The 17,186-nt window shown below is 25.4% G+C and overlaps 2 protein-coding genes across 3 annotated transcripts; one reads left to right on the forward strand and one right to left on the reverse strand.

The window, feature by feature from the left end:
• The first annotated feature begins 3,981 nt into the window (after nt 1-3,981).
• LOC117168277 lies at nt 3,982-12,748 on the forward strand. 2 transcript variants are annotated; one of them, XM_033353791.1, is made up of 5 exons: nt 3,982-4,373; nt 7,550-7,752; nt 9,179-9,302; nt 12,321-12,543; nt 12,629-12,748. In XM_033353791.1, the coding sequence occupies exons 1-5, from the start codon at nt 4,320-4,322 to the stop codon at nt 12,700-12,702; spliced, it is 678 nt and encodes a 225-aa protein (XP_033209682.1). In that variant the 5' UTR covers nt 3,982-4,319; the 3' UTR covers nt 12,703-12,748. The 2 variants fall into 2 exon arrangements, with proteins under 2 accessions (XP_033209682.1, XP_033209683.1); XM_033353792.1 differs by lacking the exon at nt 3,982-4,373 and adding an exon at nt 4,385-4,618.
• LOC117168278 (N-alpha-acetyltransferase 38-A, NatC auxiliary subunit) lies at nt 12,748-16,681 on the reverse strand. The gene is made up of 2 exons (XM_033353793.1): nt 16,397-16,681; nt 12,748-13,192 (listed from the first exon to the last, which is right to left on the reverse strand). Exons 1-2 carry the CDS (start codon nt 16,457-16,459, stop codon nt 12,950-12,952), a joined length of 306 nt encoding a protein of 101 aa, XP_033209684.1. The 5' UTR covers nt 16,460-16,681; the 3' UTR covers nt 12,748-12,949.
• Nucleotides 16,682-17,186: the final 505 nt, after the last annotated feature.

Here is a 17,186-nt window from a genome sequence, read left to right on the forward strand (position 1 = left end):
ATATTTTACTTACAAAAAAAGTTCTAGGTTCAAAAAAACATTCAGTGAACTGAAAAACTGTGGTCGGTAATATAGGTATTTAGCTGTGTCACATGCCCTTAATACATTTATGTCACTAATAAGTTCAAAAAATGTGGGAAGTGAAATCTTATAGAAAATTCGAATCCAATTCATATAGTCGAAGTTACCCTGACGGACCGAAAGAACCGAATGGAGCCTCTACAAAGTACCCGTAAAGACCCCATTCGGTTCCTTTATAAAAAAAACTCGAAAAAAAAACAGCGAAATCAACTGTTTAATTTTTGAAATTCGGATTTTACGTTTAAATTACCTATAGAAGATCACGGAATAATCGCGATAGTTTTTCTTTTTGCAACGGTAAAAAGTTTAAAAAATATAAGACGTATAAAGCCTGTTGACTGCTACACTTCAAACGCGTCGCCTGTAAGTAGCCTACAACAGGCGTTATACGTCTTTTACTTTTTTTTAACTTTTTACCGTTGCAAAAAAAACTATTGCGATTACTCCGTGAGTTTCTAATGCAAATTTTAACGTAGAATCCGAATTTCAACAATATCAAAGTTGATTTTGCTTTTTTTTTCGTGTTTTTTTAAAAGGAACCGAATAGGGACCCAATGGGATCTTTACGGGTACTTTGTAGAGGCTCCATTCGGTTCCTTCGGTCCGCCAGTGTAATTATACCTTGCTGAATAGTTTATCTTGAAAAATGTTTTTTTTTTATATATATAGTAGGAAACTATTCAATGTACGGTGTCGGATTATTTTACACCCGGCCAGATTCCTACCTTACCCTCACTTTTTATTTCCCAACTTAATTTCACACCAAGCGCCACATCGAGTTGAAAATTTGAGATAATAAATAAAAAGCACTAAGAAAGGTGTGTCTGCTCCTAAATTTTGATAATTATGAAAAAAGTAAAAAGAATTGTTTGCAACAATAAACTTTTTTCATAATTATACAAATCTAGGACCAGACCCACAATTCGTAGTGCTTCTTGTTTAGTATCCCAAATTTTCAACTCGATGTAGCGCTAAATTTAAAGAATTGTATGTAAATAAAAAAAAGTTTAATTCATATTGAATTTACTGGAATATTTTCGCTACAATTAGAAGAACTTAAGTCAATCACATAAGAATGTCTGTAAAATCTAAAAAAAAATGTATCTTGTCACTTTTCTGGAAAATTTAATGATTTTTTTTTCTCTAAAAATAGTGTAATTAGTGTGCGCGTTCCGCACAGAATGTTCTACCGGTTCTAGTAATTGGTAAAAATAATGAAGAAATTTTGAAATTGATGTTAATTAGACAGTAGGGCGGCAAGATTTTTTTATATTTTTTTTATTATAAATTCGGAGGGTATCTAAAAGCTACAGTTTAGTACCAGACTTTTCTGCAACAAATTACAGTTTAAAAAATACATATCTTACGTTCGCGCAAAACGATAAAGCTCAAAATAACGAATAATAGCGATTCCTTAAACCATAAGAAATACATTTTTAATTAATACTAATATATGTATAGTATGCAGTACTTAATAATCAGTAATTAAGAATAGGTTTATTAGTTAATAGCAGTTAATAATAAAAGTAATTAATACTTTTATCTATATAATTACCGACTGAAAGCTAAGTAGGAATGCAAAATTATGATACAATTTGAATTATCATCAAATTTGAGTGAAATCTATAAAATCAAGTTTCTGACTATTTAAGATTTTAGGAACGGTTTTTACTCATAATTTTTTGTCATAAAATTTAAAATTATTTATAAATCATTGTATTGAAAGTTTAGCAAATTTTATAGTCCTATTGAATGGTAATTAATGAAAAAAATATTTGCCACTTTGACAAATATTTATATTGATGCAAGGGGGGGGGGGGTATACAACTGTTTTGACTATTATGAATATTTTCAATAAAAACAAAAATAATAAAATTTATTATTATTTCAAAATAATCGAAGCAAATGGAATGCAGAAATATATTAAAACTGTAGTTGACAACAGATTTTTGTATACCAAAAAAATTATAACTTTGGAAATAATTTCCCACGCATTAAGTAGTCGACATCATTTATAATAATAACATCTACTGATTGCACATTAAAGGTAGAATAGTTTAGAAATATTTTATAATGATGATAAAATAAAATATGTACAAAAAACAGTCCCAAGCAGTAAAACATTATAAGTTTAAATCATTTCTTTAAATTTAATGACAACTTACAGTACCCGGTAATAAGCGTAGAATAGAGAAAAATTAATATTTTCAGATTTCAGCGCAAAAGTGAAGATTATTCTATTATTTTGAATGCGCGATTTTTCCATCTGTCTAAAATGCCACCATAAGAATAAGATACCTCCTAAACTTATGCACTTCTATTTCCATAGCGACCGCCACACAGTTTTCTATTCTCCCAAAGAGAACGTGTTTTCAATATATTAAATTCCTTCTAATCGTACCGATAACGCACCTCACAGAGATATTTTTTATTCCTCAGAAGTGGTCATATTTTGATTTTATTTAATTCCTTCTAATAAGTTCACAAAATATGTGTCATAAGTTGTTTTAATTCCTTCATGCGGAATGTAAATTCTGAAATTTTAATTCTCACCAATTCAACTCTGCCTCTTTAGAGTTAAAATTATTTAAATTCACACATTTGCATAGATTTCTTTGTTGCATTTTTTAAGACGTTTAAATAAATTATTAAAATAAAAATAAATATAAATTTGAATATTTTTCGAATTTATAACTAATAAAAAGATTTAATAATGAAAAATAGGTTAAATAAATGCTTTCGTTAAATTTTACTAAGTCGATTGAGAGGAATAGGATTTCACTTTTTCTTTTCTCGTTGGGGGATTTTTAAACGGAGGAAAAATCACGTATTCATAGAAATACAAATTCTTAATTTCTCTGAACTCAACGCTTGTTACCAGGTATAATAATTTTTTATTGCTGCGTAGCTTTCGTAGAACATTGGTATAAGTGCTAACTTTTAGAACCCAATTCATCGATAAAAAAATCTTGATCAATACAAAAAAAATTTAATCATCAAATAACAACATAATTTTTCTTATTTTTTTCGTATGTAATGACAACTTATTATGTATACGGATCTTTGTCTTTCTGTATAGTTATCGAAGAATAATCGTAGTTGTAAATACAAATTTTTAGAACTATTTTCATTACATAAAAAATTGATTTCGTATCAACATAACAAAAAATTCGCTATTACTTGTTATTCTGAGCTTTATTCTGGATCCGCATTTTTTTTCTAAAATTTTTCTAGGAAATCCGGGTACCAATCTACAACATATGGACCCTCTCTGAATTTGAAAAAAATTCACAATGCCCTACTGGACAGTAAAATTAATTTTAAATAAGAGATAAATTATCATTCGAAAATCTCAAATAAAAAAAATGTTTATTGAAAAACATGGGCAATATTTTTAAACACAATTTTACTAAAAAACGTAAACCCAGATAGCAGCTGTAAAACTGGCTCAGAATGGATAATTATAATATCAAAATTATTTCTGAAAATAATTCTGTTTACTTCATAGAGAACCATAAACATTTTTTCAATGAAATAAATATAGTAAACTTAATATAAAACAAAAAATTTGCTATTAAAATTCTGGAATAGTTCCAAACTTAATTTTTTTTAATTCACCTTCTAATTTAAAATAAAATATTTTTTTAATTGTGTTAAGCTTGTAAGAACTGGTAAAAAATTATAGTTTTCACCTTTTGTCATCCATTTTTATTATTTTTTAAAATATTTTATAAATCCAACTTTCTTAATTAATTTTTCAAAAATCTATTTTACGCTCTTCAGTTTAAAAAATATCAATTTCTAAATCATGTAAATCATTTGATTTCCCCTCAAAACAGGCAACCATAGTACGCTGCAGTGCGCACGGAAACATTGTTGTTGATAGAATTCCGGTAAATTTTTCTTTTGGTATAAAATTGATATACAATCATTGAATGATTAATAAAGAAAGAAAGATATGACTCAATGAGAAATAAAGTGAAGAATAGAGTATACACACTACAAATAAATTGTGTTAATTATAATTTTGTCATGTGACAGCGAAAGTCTTTTGTACAGTCTTTTTTAGTCTTTTTGTATCATAACCTATAAAAATCACAAATATTGAATACGTTCACATGACGTGCATCACATATTTTATCTCTGATATTACTGTAGTATTAAAAATTTAGGATTAACTGTATAGAATAATTTTAATTATAATAAAAAGTAATATATAGAAGCAGCAATTAATAAAAATGGCTTGTCGACGAGCCCTCAATTTGTTGTTCAGGAGAAATCGTCCAATTCTGGTAAAGTATCATAAAGTATAAGGACAATTCTCAGAAACATTTAGATTATTGTAAAATAAATTTGGACAAATAAATAAATAGCGACACATACAGTACCGGCGCAAATTATCACACGCTTATAGTTTAAGCTGTTGATGAAGATTTTTTCCCTCATAATGGGACGAAATTTAATCAAATTCTGCGTCTAATAACCCCATGTTGAACACGCGCAAAATGTCAATTTAATAAGAAGACTCCAAAAGCAGGTAAAAATTCGATGTTTTGGAATAAAACTAGAAATAATCAACATTTTTAAAGTTTTTCTGCTTTTTTTACCGTTTTAACACGAAAAAATCCCGTTTTGCAAACATTTTTTAAGGTCAATGAAATTAAAAAATTGTAACTCTAAAGCTCAAAATGTTTTCATTTGAAGTAATAAAAACTGAGCCTCTAATCATTTTATGTAATTTTAAGCTAGAAATTTTAATAATTGAACGATTACATTTTTGTTATTAACTGAACAATTCTTAAATTAAAAGTTAAAGTATTTTTATTTTTAATAGTTTGAAAATCCTCATAAACCTTCAAATAAATATTTTTTAATCTTTAAACATCTACATTTTGTTTTTTTTTTTTTTTTTCAAATTTTAAACTATTTTTCAAATATTTTGAGAACTTTTAAACATGTTTTAAAATGATACGAGTTTTTCCTAATTTTTTGGTTAAATCCCGAAAATAAAAATATTTTCCTAAATTCTTCCAGATTCATTTTTGAAGATTTTGAAAATCTTTTTAAATTTTCCTTTCGAATTAATTTTTCACTTTTGCTAGGATACTTTAGAAAACGTTTTTTATTTTAAAATTTTCCTATTCTTAATCTGCTAAAATCGGCCATAAAAATTCAACAATTTTACTTGTATATTATTATTATTTTTTTTTAATAAAGCCATTAATATCGTAACGTTCACATGTTAGTTTTTTGTAATTTTTAGAATATTTTATTTATAATATTAGTGATTTTAAATGAGCAGTCCAATATTTCTAAATATTAAGTAATTTTTCTTTTTCTTAATTAGACAATTAAAATTTTTTAAATTTCAATTTTTAGACTAAAACAATATTTTAAATTTAATAAAAGCCTTTGTTTATGAATATATTATTGTGAAGTTACTTTTAAATTGAGAATATTATATAAAGTTTAAATCAGATGTTTACATTTGTTTAATTACTTAGGCTTGCAAATTGAAACAGTTTAATTTTTAAAGTTAGAATCTGAAAATTCTAAAATTTCAAGCAGATTCCGAATTGTCTTGCAAAATTAATTATTATTCACTTGCTAATCCTTAGTGTACAGTTCAATTTAAAAAAATCATTATAATTTATATTCACAGTTGATAAACTAAGAAATTGTTTTATCCAACATTGTAGATTACAAAAACTTCTAATTTTTAATGTTTTAAGTCTGTAAAACTACATTTTGAAATTCTTTAAATGAAATATCTATATTTAAAAATTAAAATCTAAGTGGAAAATTTTTAAGTGAAATATTTTCGAATTACGCATTTTAAACGGAATGATATCATAATTGAAAAAGATAACAATTGAACTAATTATTTTAAACACTGTTCAAATTAAACTTGGACAAATTGTTTTTCAAAAAATTTGTAAAATTCCCGGTCAAAAAATAAATTCGCTCGTTCTTAATCTCGTAAAGTCTCCTAAAATTAGTTGAAATTAATGAAAAATCTGTGAAATAACTTAAAATCGTTTCCTAGACATGAAATCTCGAAAGATTTTTGTAAATGTATTGAAATATTTTTTAATCACTTGAAATTCTTAGAAAATCTGGAAACTCCATTAAAACCTGTTGAAGTTATACTTGCAATCCTTTTGGAATTGATCTGCAATCTCTTAAAATATTTTGAATTACCTCGAAAATTAAAATATTTGAAAACTTTGAAAAATTTCAAAATCATTTTGAAATGCCTCATAATTATTTAAATCTGTTGAAATGACATTAAATCCTCAATATTACTATTTAGATTTTTTTAAATATTTAAGAATCCCTAGAAATCCTCTGAAATTTCTTAAAATGTTTATAAATTACTTGAAATCTTATAAAATCCTTCGAAATCTTTATAAGTAATTGTAAAAGTAGAGTGCAATCACTTAAAATATTTTGAAATACAGCGAAAATTCTTTAAAATTTTGGTGTTTCCAGAAATCTCTTGAAATCTTCTGATACAACTTTAAACCTTTAGAATTTTTGACATGTCCCATGAAATGTTAAAAGATTCTAGGGAATCTCTTGAAACATTCTTCAATAACTTGAAATCTTTTAGAATACTTGGTAATTCCTAAAAGTTAATTAAAATCTGTTGAAACTTTTAAAAGTTTTATGATATGCGTTGAAATATTTTGAAACTCATTGAAAACGCTTTATATTTTTGAAAGTTTTTTTAATCTTCTACAATTCTTTAGCCTCTATAAATTAATAGAAATTGTTTGAAACTTAATTTTATTTTAATCCCATGGCATTTTTTTAATCTTTTAAATTGGTCAAAAACCCTTTGACATTTCTTGAAAATTTTTTGAAATTTGTAGAAATTAGTCGAAATAATTAGAAATCCCTTTAAATATATTTCGAAATACTTTGGAAAAGTTGAAAATTAAAAAAAAAGTGTAAAAACCTAAAGATATGTTCTAAAATCTTTTGAAAAACAAAACCTTTAGCAACTCCTTGATATTCAAGAATCAACGACAATGACTAATGTTTTTGTATAATGAAATTATTTTTTATTCTCTTATCAAAGTAAATATTTTAAGATCTGTATTTGCAAAAACAATTAAACATTTCGCCACCCGAAAGATAGTAAATTAAATTAATAATGTGTCGTTGTAAACAAATTGAAAGTTGGAAGCAGATTTCGTTCTTTAATTTAAAATGTAATAAATGACTATGCAAGAAGCCTATCCATATATCCTACGTGATTTTTAATAATTTAACTGAATTCTAGAATCATTTGTAGACAAAACACGTGAATTTCATATTATTATCTCATAACACTCACATCAAATCTAAGGGTTCCTGCGAATTGTCCTATATTTCAGACGGAAATATTTTTTAAAAATAATTTTTTTGTTGCTACAATAGATTGTTAACTAATTTCATTTTGTTTTTGTGTTTCAAAGTACAGTTTGGAATTGCCTCCTCCTTTATTCAATACGATCCTTCCAAAAAACCGAACGCTAATGAAAAAGTTTCTTTGGAACCACCAGACGTAAAAAATTTGTCTTTCGATTATATGATCAAGCAATCAGCAATTGAAGCTGCAAATAGCGCTTCAACAGTTTTAACTGTTACATATACAGCAATAGAAGAAACTAGTAAAGAATATAGGTATATTGTAAATTACAGATTTTTTTTAAATTTCAATTTTAAAAAAGAGGCTTGCTGCGCAGGCATATTCTGATTAAGGGCCGAATTTAATATATAAAATTATATGTCTTGATAGCAATCAGGAAATATATTTTCATTATAGAAAAAATAAATCTTTTATTAAAAGATTCTGATAGTGTCAAAACGTTCTTTTGGGTAAGAAGAAAATAACTTTAAATATTTTAAAATCGAAAAATATTTTTTGTTTCCCATTAAGATAGATATTTTTCACATTCAAAAACTGATCAAAAATTATTTATTTGAAAATTTTTGATTATTTACATATATGTATCAAATTTTCTTGATTTTTCTTATTAAAATTAAAAAATTATGTTTATGCAGCTTAGATGGTACTTTCAAATCCATAAAAATGACCAAATCGAGAAAATAATTAAATAAATTAAGTATTTAAAAAGCGTTTTCCAAATACTAACAAAAACTTTTGATCGTTTTATCAATTATCATTCCAAATATTTTTTGACGTCTATTTTTTAAAAATCTCCATTTTTTTCTTTAAAATTAAATAGTTTTGACATTTAGTTGTTTTTTTTTTTTTAATTTCTTAAAATTTGATCTAATATAATTCAGACATCATGTAACTTTTATGTGGACTAAGTAATTTTTGTGGCCAGGAGAATTATTTTTTCGTGAAATCAAATTGTCGCATTTTTCTCGGAAAGAATGAAAGATACAAACATATTTTATCAAAAAAAATTTCACATTCAATTGTTTAGCTCGCATAAAGCTTACTTTCTTATTATAATATTATTTTTTATTTTATTTTATTATTATAATTATAATACTTTCATATTTTAAAAATTCGAAGAAAAAAATATGGAACATTTTCTGCAACATCCCAGCTTTTTTATTTTTTTGCAATATTAAAAAAGTCACCAAAATCCGCAAAGTAATTTCAAATATCTGCATTAGGTCAAAAACTATATAATTTACAAACAAAATTGACGATTCTATGAAAAATAGATGTGAAAATTTCTCAAAGAAGAAATAGATTCTATGCAAAGTTTGTGATTTAGAATTAATAATAATGTGAAATGAAAAAATTTATAGATTATTAATATGAAATTTTGTATTAAATTATTGTTACACATAAATTGAAATATTATTTTGTAACTTTGAAAACACTTTCCAATAAAAAAATTTTAAAAACATCTAAAGCTCTTGTGAATTTTAAGTGACGTTTAAAAATGCTTCAAAAAAAGTAACTTTTAAATAACGCTTTCCTTTTTTTGTAAGTATAACGGTAACGCTTTTTAAGAGTAATTCATTCAAATTTAACATATATTATTTAATCCTTTATAATATTATTATAATACTAAAAATAAAGAATATTATAGCATCTGATTCAAATAAAATAAAAAATTTCTAGGAATCTGTTAGTGAATCTGATTTGCCTCTTACAAGAAACTCAAATGGTGAACGCAAGTGATTATCATTGGGATAGGATTGTGACTACACGATTGGAGATGCAAAAAAAGAAGCAAGCCCTTACTGTAAGAACTTATTTCTGTTATAATTTTTAACTTCTCAAAAGTGAAAAAGTTTCTAAGTTGTCAAAAAAAAATGTTTAGATTCTAATACATATTTTAAACTGTCACGCACTGCTCTGAACCAAGTTTTACCTAAAAGTTTGGGCTAAAGTTTGTACCCTAGAAATTTTATTTCGGGGATAGCTCCTGAGTATTTATATCAAATATAAAAAATTGATATGCGCCCTTAAAAAAATGGTTGTTTTTGATAAATTTATGTGATTTTTTTCGAAAACAACAATTAATAAGCCGTTTTCTCTGTTAAATAGGTGCAAGAGATATGAGTTTTTTTTTTAATTCGACGCCTTTGGTGCATTTTATGTGAAAGTTATAAAAACAAAAAGAATTTTCAGAAATTTTCGAAAAATTTAAAATCAGAAAAGAATGCTCTAGCAGAATTAATAGATATTTATTTATTTTTCAGCCCAACGGCCTTGAAAAATTGGACTTGGTTTACATTTCTTTTTCTTATCCATCCACTCTTGCATTCAAGGATTTTTTTTGACAACTAAAACAAAATAGAATCTCTATATGGATTAATAGTAACAATAATGGTTCTCTATACACTCATATTATACATTTCTCTACTTATCTAGGGTTAATTACATCATCTTTTCGCTTTTCCAAAAGTCTTAACCAATTACACACATTCTTATTGCCTGCCCTACCATTTAACATTTCTTCAATTTCTAAATTTGGTCTATCTATTAATTCGCAGTCTCTGATTAAATGTTCCAGTGTACCTTTTTCTCTTTTACATAAAGCGCACATCTGACTTCCTTCGTCTAACCAATATCTAGATTTTCCCTCTAAATTGCCACATCTCGCCCTAGCTATTAGTTTTTGACTTTCTTTGTTTCCTACCTTACAGAAATATTCTGCTTTTAATCCAGTATTTACTAACTTGTGCCTACTATTGTACCTAGATTCCTGTATTTTACCTAGCTGTGTTTGTCTTTGTACTTCGTAGTCTGTTTTCTTTAGTATCTCTTTTACATTAGCTCTCTTATCTTTTAATGTTTTTAAACCCTTTTGACTATAACCACGCCTTTTAAGATATTGCTCCCTTTCTTGGACACTTCTTATCTTCAGCTTTCCACTATTTTTTTCTTTTAGGCATTCTTCTAGCAGAATTAATATCTTTACAACTAAAAAAGAAAATTAATTCTAAAAAAGATTTAAAATATAAACAGTTAAAAATCCATTATTAAACCTATTATGAAATATGATATTTTAAAGATTTCTTAAACAATAATTAGTCATTTTAAATTGAAAGCTTTTAAAATTTGTTTAAATGCATATACAAATTTTGAATTCAAAAAGTTTCGATTTAAATTATTTTAGATTAGGTAACATTTTGAGAAAAGGAAAATATTTCGAATGGAAATAAAAGAAAATGAACTTGTATCATTTCTTAATAAAAGCGTATAAAATTAGATAATTGGAAATTGAAAATTTTGTGAACAGAAATGTCATTAGAATATAGTTGAAATGTATCATTTCTAATTCAAAGCGTTTAAATTGAACAATTTAATTCTGTATTGATAAATCTCGAAATTGAATAATTTCAGATTAAAGTTTCGGAAACATAACAATTAAAAAAATTTTTGAATTGAATATTTTCAGGTTTAAATTTTGGAAATTGGATCAGTTAAAATTTAAAGAAATTAAATTGTACTACATATTTCTAATTAAAAGCCTTTAAAATTAAATTTCAAATTAAAAACGAAGTAGAATCTTTCAAAATCGAAATTTCTGAAATTCAAGATTTTTTCACCGTTATTACATAAAAAATTCTAATTTAACATTGAAACTTATACAAATCACAACTTCATTTAAAACTAAAAAAAATAGTTACCAAAAATTGTGATCATAATATTTTTTATATTAAACCGCATACAAATTTAAATTATTTTTAGTAATCTAAATCTAAATCTAAAAAAATTGCAATCTCTAAAATGGTAACTGTTCAAAAAAAAAAAAAAAGAAATGATTCAATTACTGAGTTATCAATTTGAGATAGTTTAATTTTGATCTATTTTTGTTTCAAATAATAAAGTTTTAAAATTTCAAATCGTTTAATTTTTAATACATCCTGTAGAATTATTATTCTTTCTTGAAATTTTCCAAACAAATATTTTTAAATTTATAATCATACATTTGTTTAAATCTTCAACTAAAAATCGGAAATTTGTTTAATATTACATTAAAAATAGAAACAAAATAACACGAAACAAGATTGCTATAATATGAGATTGTCCTACAATTTTTCGTATTTGAATTTGAAACCACACGGTTGTTAAATTTGGAATTCGAAAACTCCAAAAATTAAGAAACTTCAAAACAAAGATTTTCGAAAATAAGTTTTTGAAATTAAAAAAAAAAACTTTAATTTCAAGACCTCAAAGATTAAACTGATTTAAAATTTCGCACTAAAGACTATAATTTTAAATTGAAATTTTAAAGATGATAAATATATTATTAATAAGTATCATATTATGTCATATCCTGCGATATTCAAAATGATTGGATAGATTCTTCTTTACAAAAAAAGTGATTTCTCTCAACAAAAATTAAGGTAATTTTCATCGTTAAAAATTGCAGAATTTTAAATATTGCAGATAAATTTAACTTATTACTCTTTCTTTTAAAAAATCACATAAATTAATTTAAAAAATTGCCATGGTAAAAATACTCAAGAGGCAACCCTAAGACGTAATTTCTAGGGTACAATTTTTAGCCTGATATTTCAAGTAAAAAATGCTTCAGAGTAGGCATGTATAGTGTGATTAAAATATGAAGTCCGTGATATACTTAAAATTAAATAAAAAATCAGAATGGTGAAATATAAATTTTGTTTGTGCCTCACAAGAAAACATTCAGGTCTAATGTAGATCGTTTTGCTTATAACAATTTTCTGTGCACCCTTCTCTAGAATATGTTTAAAAAAATAAATTGCCTCGAACATTTTTCGTTTTACAGCAACTCGTTGGGTACATGGAATACGTACAAAAAATGGCTGTAGCAGCTTCGGAAATCAGTTTTCTATCTGGAATGGATAATTTGTCTACTACCCTTTGCCAGAGGATAGACGACGCAGTAAACAATGTTCAAAAAGAAGTTACACAGAATCAAATTCTAGAAGAAGAATATACTATTGTACAGGAACAGTGTATCGTCAAAAGTAAACAAGAAGCCCCAGAAAGTAAATAAATTATCTTGCAATAGAATTATTTAGAAATAATAAAAAATTAACCTTATTTCCGCTTTAATAACATTAATTTTTCCAGCTGAAATCGAGACATCAATGAAAAGAGATGAATCTTCAGAATCCGAAACACCTATAGTTCAAGAATTACTGTAAAATATAGCAAACCTACGAAACGAAAATAAAATACACGAATATTACTGAAATCAGTTGGATTTATTTCAAACTGACGTTTCAAAATTCACTGTATAACGTCAATTAGTCAATCTTACTGAAGAAAAAACAATTGTAAATATTTCGCGAGTAATATTTGTATCTCTGTAAAACACTGGAGAATTTAACATTGATTTTAAAAACATTGAGTTAATATTATTTTTAATTAAATATTTCTAGGTTTTAGAATTTATGCATCTAACTGAATGGTTACTATATGTCGGCCGGGTACCATGACTAAACCCAAAGTTCTTGCTTCTGTCATTTTGTGTTCTTCTGAAAGATATTCTGTACATGAACCCAGAATAACATTTCCATCTCGATCAGTGCATAAAAATGCTCCAGTTAGAACACGACCATCCGTCATTTTTATTCGAAGAAGACGATTCAACCAGCCCCTTAATTTTTCTTTAGCTGGAGATTCTTGAGAAGCCTGGTAAAATTATGAATTAGTGTCAAGCGTATGGTCAAGAAATACCTAATTAGATACTTTAATATCAACTTTACAATCGACAAGCAAAACTCTTTCCATTCAGAAATTAAAGAGCTTAAATCACGGATTAAAGGATTACAAATTTGACACTTTAATTTTCAAGAGCATAAGTTCTTAAACATAATTTAGCCGGCGAACATAATTTCATTTTTAGTCTTAAATTACACCTGTGTTTAAGCTACTGCAAAAAATTCAATGAGAAAATGATTAAATGAAACTAAAAGTGACTAATGCGCATTAAAAATGTGACAAATGTAGTTTAAAAATTTTTTAAATTCGATAAAATTCATCAAAATTCCAGATCATTTGAAAGAATTCATGATTTAAATTTAATAATTTACGTTTGATTGCAATGAATTTATAAGAACTCAGGGGAATTAAAAAAGTGATAAAAATCCTAAAAATTAAAGGTGCGACTTTAAAATACTTAAGGATAAATTTAAATAATAACTTTTTATAAATTTAATTGAGTAGAACTGAGTGAAGGTAGAAGAATTAAGCAAGAGTTTAAAAAATCAAGAGCATTTCGGAAAAGTAAGTTTTTTAAATAATTAGAATTAAGTTAATCAGAATTTACGATGAATTAAAAAATGGTTTCAAATAGGTTGAAAAAAATTTAAATATAAAAAATATTGCACCTATTTCATAAAATGGGAGTGAATTTGAAAGAGTTCAATGGAATTCAAAAGACTGATGAAATTCATGAGATTTATAAAAATGTAATTGAACAAAATTGTAAAAACGAACAAATTTCCGTCCAAAAAAATAAACGAATTATATAAAATTTAATAGAAATTTAAGGGGAATGAGAAAAATTCGATAAAATGCATACAAATTCAGGGGGAATTAAAACAGTAAATTAAAAACAATGTAAGGAAGTTCAAACGAATTTCATGAAATATCTAAGAATTCAAGATAAGGTTAAAAGATTTCAGGGTAAATTTAAAAAAAACTTAAGAAAAATTCATTAATATGAATAAAATTGAGTAAATTTAAAAGATTTAAGTAAATTAAACAAATTCAGGGTAATTAAAAAAATTCAATTTTAAAGAATTCGAAATATTTTAAAATAATTCAGTATAAATTAATAAAAATGAAAGTGAATTACAAATGAATTTGAACACGTTGATAAAATAAAAAACTACATTCATACGAATTTGAAAAGTATAATTAAATGAAATGTTTTAAATAAACAAATTTCTATCAAATTGTGTAAAATAGGAGTGGAAAGGATTGAGGCGAATTAAATAGAATCTAATGTAATTTCAAATAATTTTTCAAATACAACCAATTAAATAAAATTCGAGTGTCTTTAGATAAATATAAGGGAAATAATAAAATATTTATAAAAATCATTGAACTCATTAACTTTTCAATAAACTGAGAACAAATTTTAGGGTGAATTAAAAAAAAAAACTTTAGAATAATCCATTTCCAAATACTTATTACTTATTTCAGTAAAATTCATGCGTATTTGAAAGCATTCAAAGGAATTTAAAAGACTTTACTGAAATTCATGAGAATTATAAAAAATAATTGAATTAAATTGAAAAAATGAACAAATTTTTATAAGAAAAAAACCAACTCAATAAAATTCGAATGAGTTTAAAGAAATTCAAGAAAAATGAGAAAACTTCGATAAAATTCATAAAAATTCAGGGTGAGTTAATACAGTAATTTGAAGACAATTTAAGGAAATTCAAACGAAATTTATAAAATACCTAAGAATTCAAGATGATTTAAAACGCTTTCAGGTTATAAAGTTAATTTAAAAAATTCAAGTGAATTAAAAAAATTCAGGGTTTCACAAGAATTGAATGAAAGCATAACAATTTAACGTGAGTTTAAAAACTTTAGGGTGAATAGAAAAAAAGCCAAAGAAAAATGAAATGAATTGAGTATAGAATTGAGAGAATTTCAAATATATAATTCAAGACAATTTAAAAAGTCTTCTGACTACATTAAAATTGAAAAGAGTTTAAGGAAAATCAAGAAAATACAATGAAATTCAAATAAAATCAAGACTAATTACAAATAATTCAACTCAATAGAAAAAAATAATTTTTCATGTGAATGAAATTAGCGAATAAGAATTTGACAAAATTTCTAAGAATTAAAGATGAATTTGAAAGTCTTCAAGATGAATTAAAAAAAATTGAAATACCAAAAAGAATCCATTGAATTCGATGGAATCCAAGGGAATTTCAACAAATTCAGGGTAAATTCAAAAGAATTAAAAAATCATTGTGTTCTTTATTTTAATTTTTCTGAAAAAATTACGCAAGTGATCTTTTTATTTACAACTGAATATAATGCCTTTATTTTTAAGAAATAACCACAAAAGAATTAAAAAGCATTACAATGAATTGGAAAATTTTGTTTGAATCGAAAAAAATCCATGTATTTCAGAAAATTTGAGTGAATTTAGAGGAACTTAACAGAAACAAGAAAAGTTCGATGGAATTCATTGAAAAAATTAAAAACACAATCAAGTATACATTCAAAACAATTAAAAAACATGGAAAAATTAATGGAATTGAGTAAATTTGAAATGAGTTTAGAAAAATTAAAGAGAATTAGAAAGAATTGAATGAAATCATTGAAATTTTATAAAATCCCTGGTGATCTTTGAAAATTACTTAAAACTTTATAGGTTTTGTGAAAGCCTTCCATATCCTCAGAAATTCTTGGAAATTATTTACAACCGCAAGCAAATTCTTTCAACTCTCTTATAATTATTAAAACCCTTTGAAATTGTTTAAATCCTTTGAAAATGCTTTGAGACCTTTCAAAATAGTCTCAAATATTTCAAATAGTTTGAAACTTCTTCAAACTGTTGAAATAAATAACAAATTCCTAGAAATATTTTTAAATTTCCTAAAATATTTCAAATTGTTTGAAATCTCTTGAAACTTTTTTAATTCCTTGAAAACGCCTGGGATTCATTCACTCAATGGAAATCATATTTAAGTATTTCAAAGTAATAAAATAATGACTGTTACCTGCACATAAATGGACCTTTATCGTCAAACAATTTTATATGAACGAAATGCTTTTCAATTGCGAATTTGAAGTATTTTCTTCGAAATTAAATACATAAGTATCCTAAACGACCTATAGGTAAAAAATAATGAAATAACGTACCTCTCCATTACCAACCGCAACCTCTTCTTTCAGAAATGTGGAGTTTGAAACTATGTCTTTCATGACGCATTAATATAGAAGTTTCAGCAAACTAAAGACCTACTATTTATTATATAAATTAAGTTTTTAAATGTGCTTGACAGCTATAGCAGCTGATCTCTCAAAACATTTTCAAGGTTTCAAACAGTTTTAAAGCTACATGAAAGCTTCTACTCTGCTTATAAACCTTATAAACTTATATGTTTAAGGTTATGTTATGATTTCATATAGAAATAGAATATCAATTTCAATTATTTCCCTTTAAAGGTTACCCAGTTGCCAAAGTGTGTGGTCAAAGCAGGCGGTATGAAAAGCAGTAAGGGGCTTTTCAGAAAAGTTCAACTTTCAAAAAATTCAAAATATATTAAATTCATTTTGAAGCGCCTTAAATTCATAACACTTAAATTAAAAATATTGCATTTTCAACCAAATATACCAATTATAAACCAAATAGTGAATATTCAACCAAAAAGATCAATTTTCAAAAAAAAAGGCAGTCGAATTTCAATTTTTGCCAGGCTTTTTTCTGACCTTTGACTTAAATTAGGCGTCTCTGAACGTAAACAGTCCGGGCTGTATCGCACTGTTAAGCAATGTGACGCAGTTTTCCAGTTAGGCTGTTGGGGTAATGCGCTTTATCGCTATATGCTACATTACGAAAATTAAAATTCGACTTTCGTCGAAAAAGATGGATTCTCAAAGAAGAGATTAATAGTTAATAGTTAAAACAAATAATTTGGTGTTTTAATTT

The sequence above is a fragment of the Belonocnema kinseyi genome, chromosome 2 (assembly GCF_010883055.1).
Source record: "Belonocnema kinseyi isolate 2016_QV_RU_SX_M_011 chromosome 2, B_treatae_v1, whole genome shotgun sequence".
In the NCBI taxonomy this organism is placed as follows: Eukaryota; Metazoa; Arthropoda; class Insecta; order Hymenoptera; family Cynipidae; genus Belonocnema; species Belonocnema kinseyi.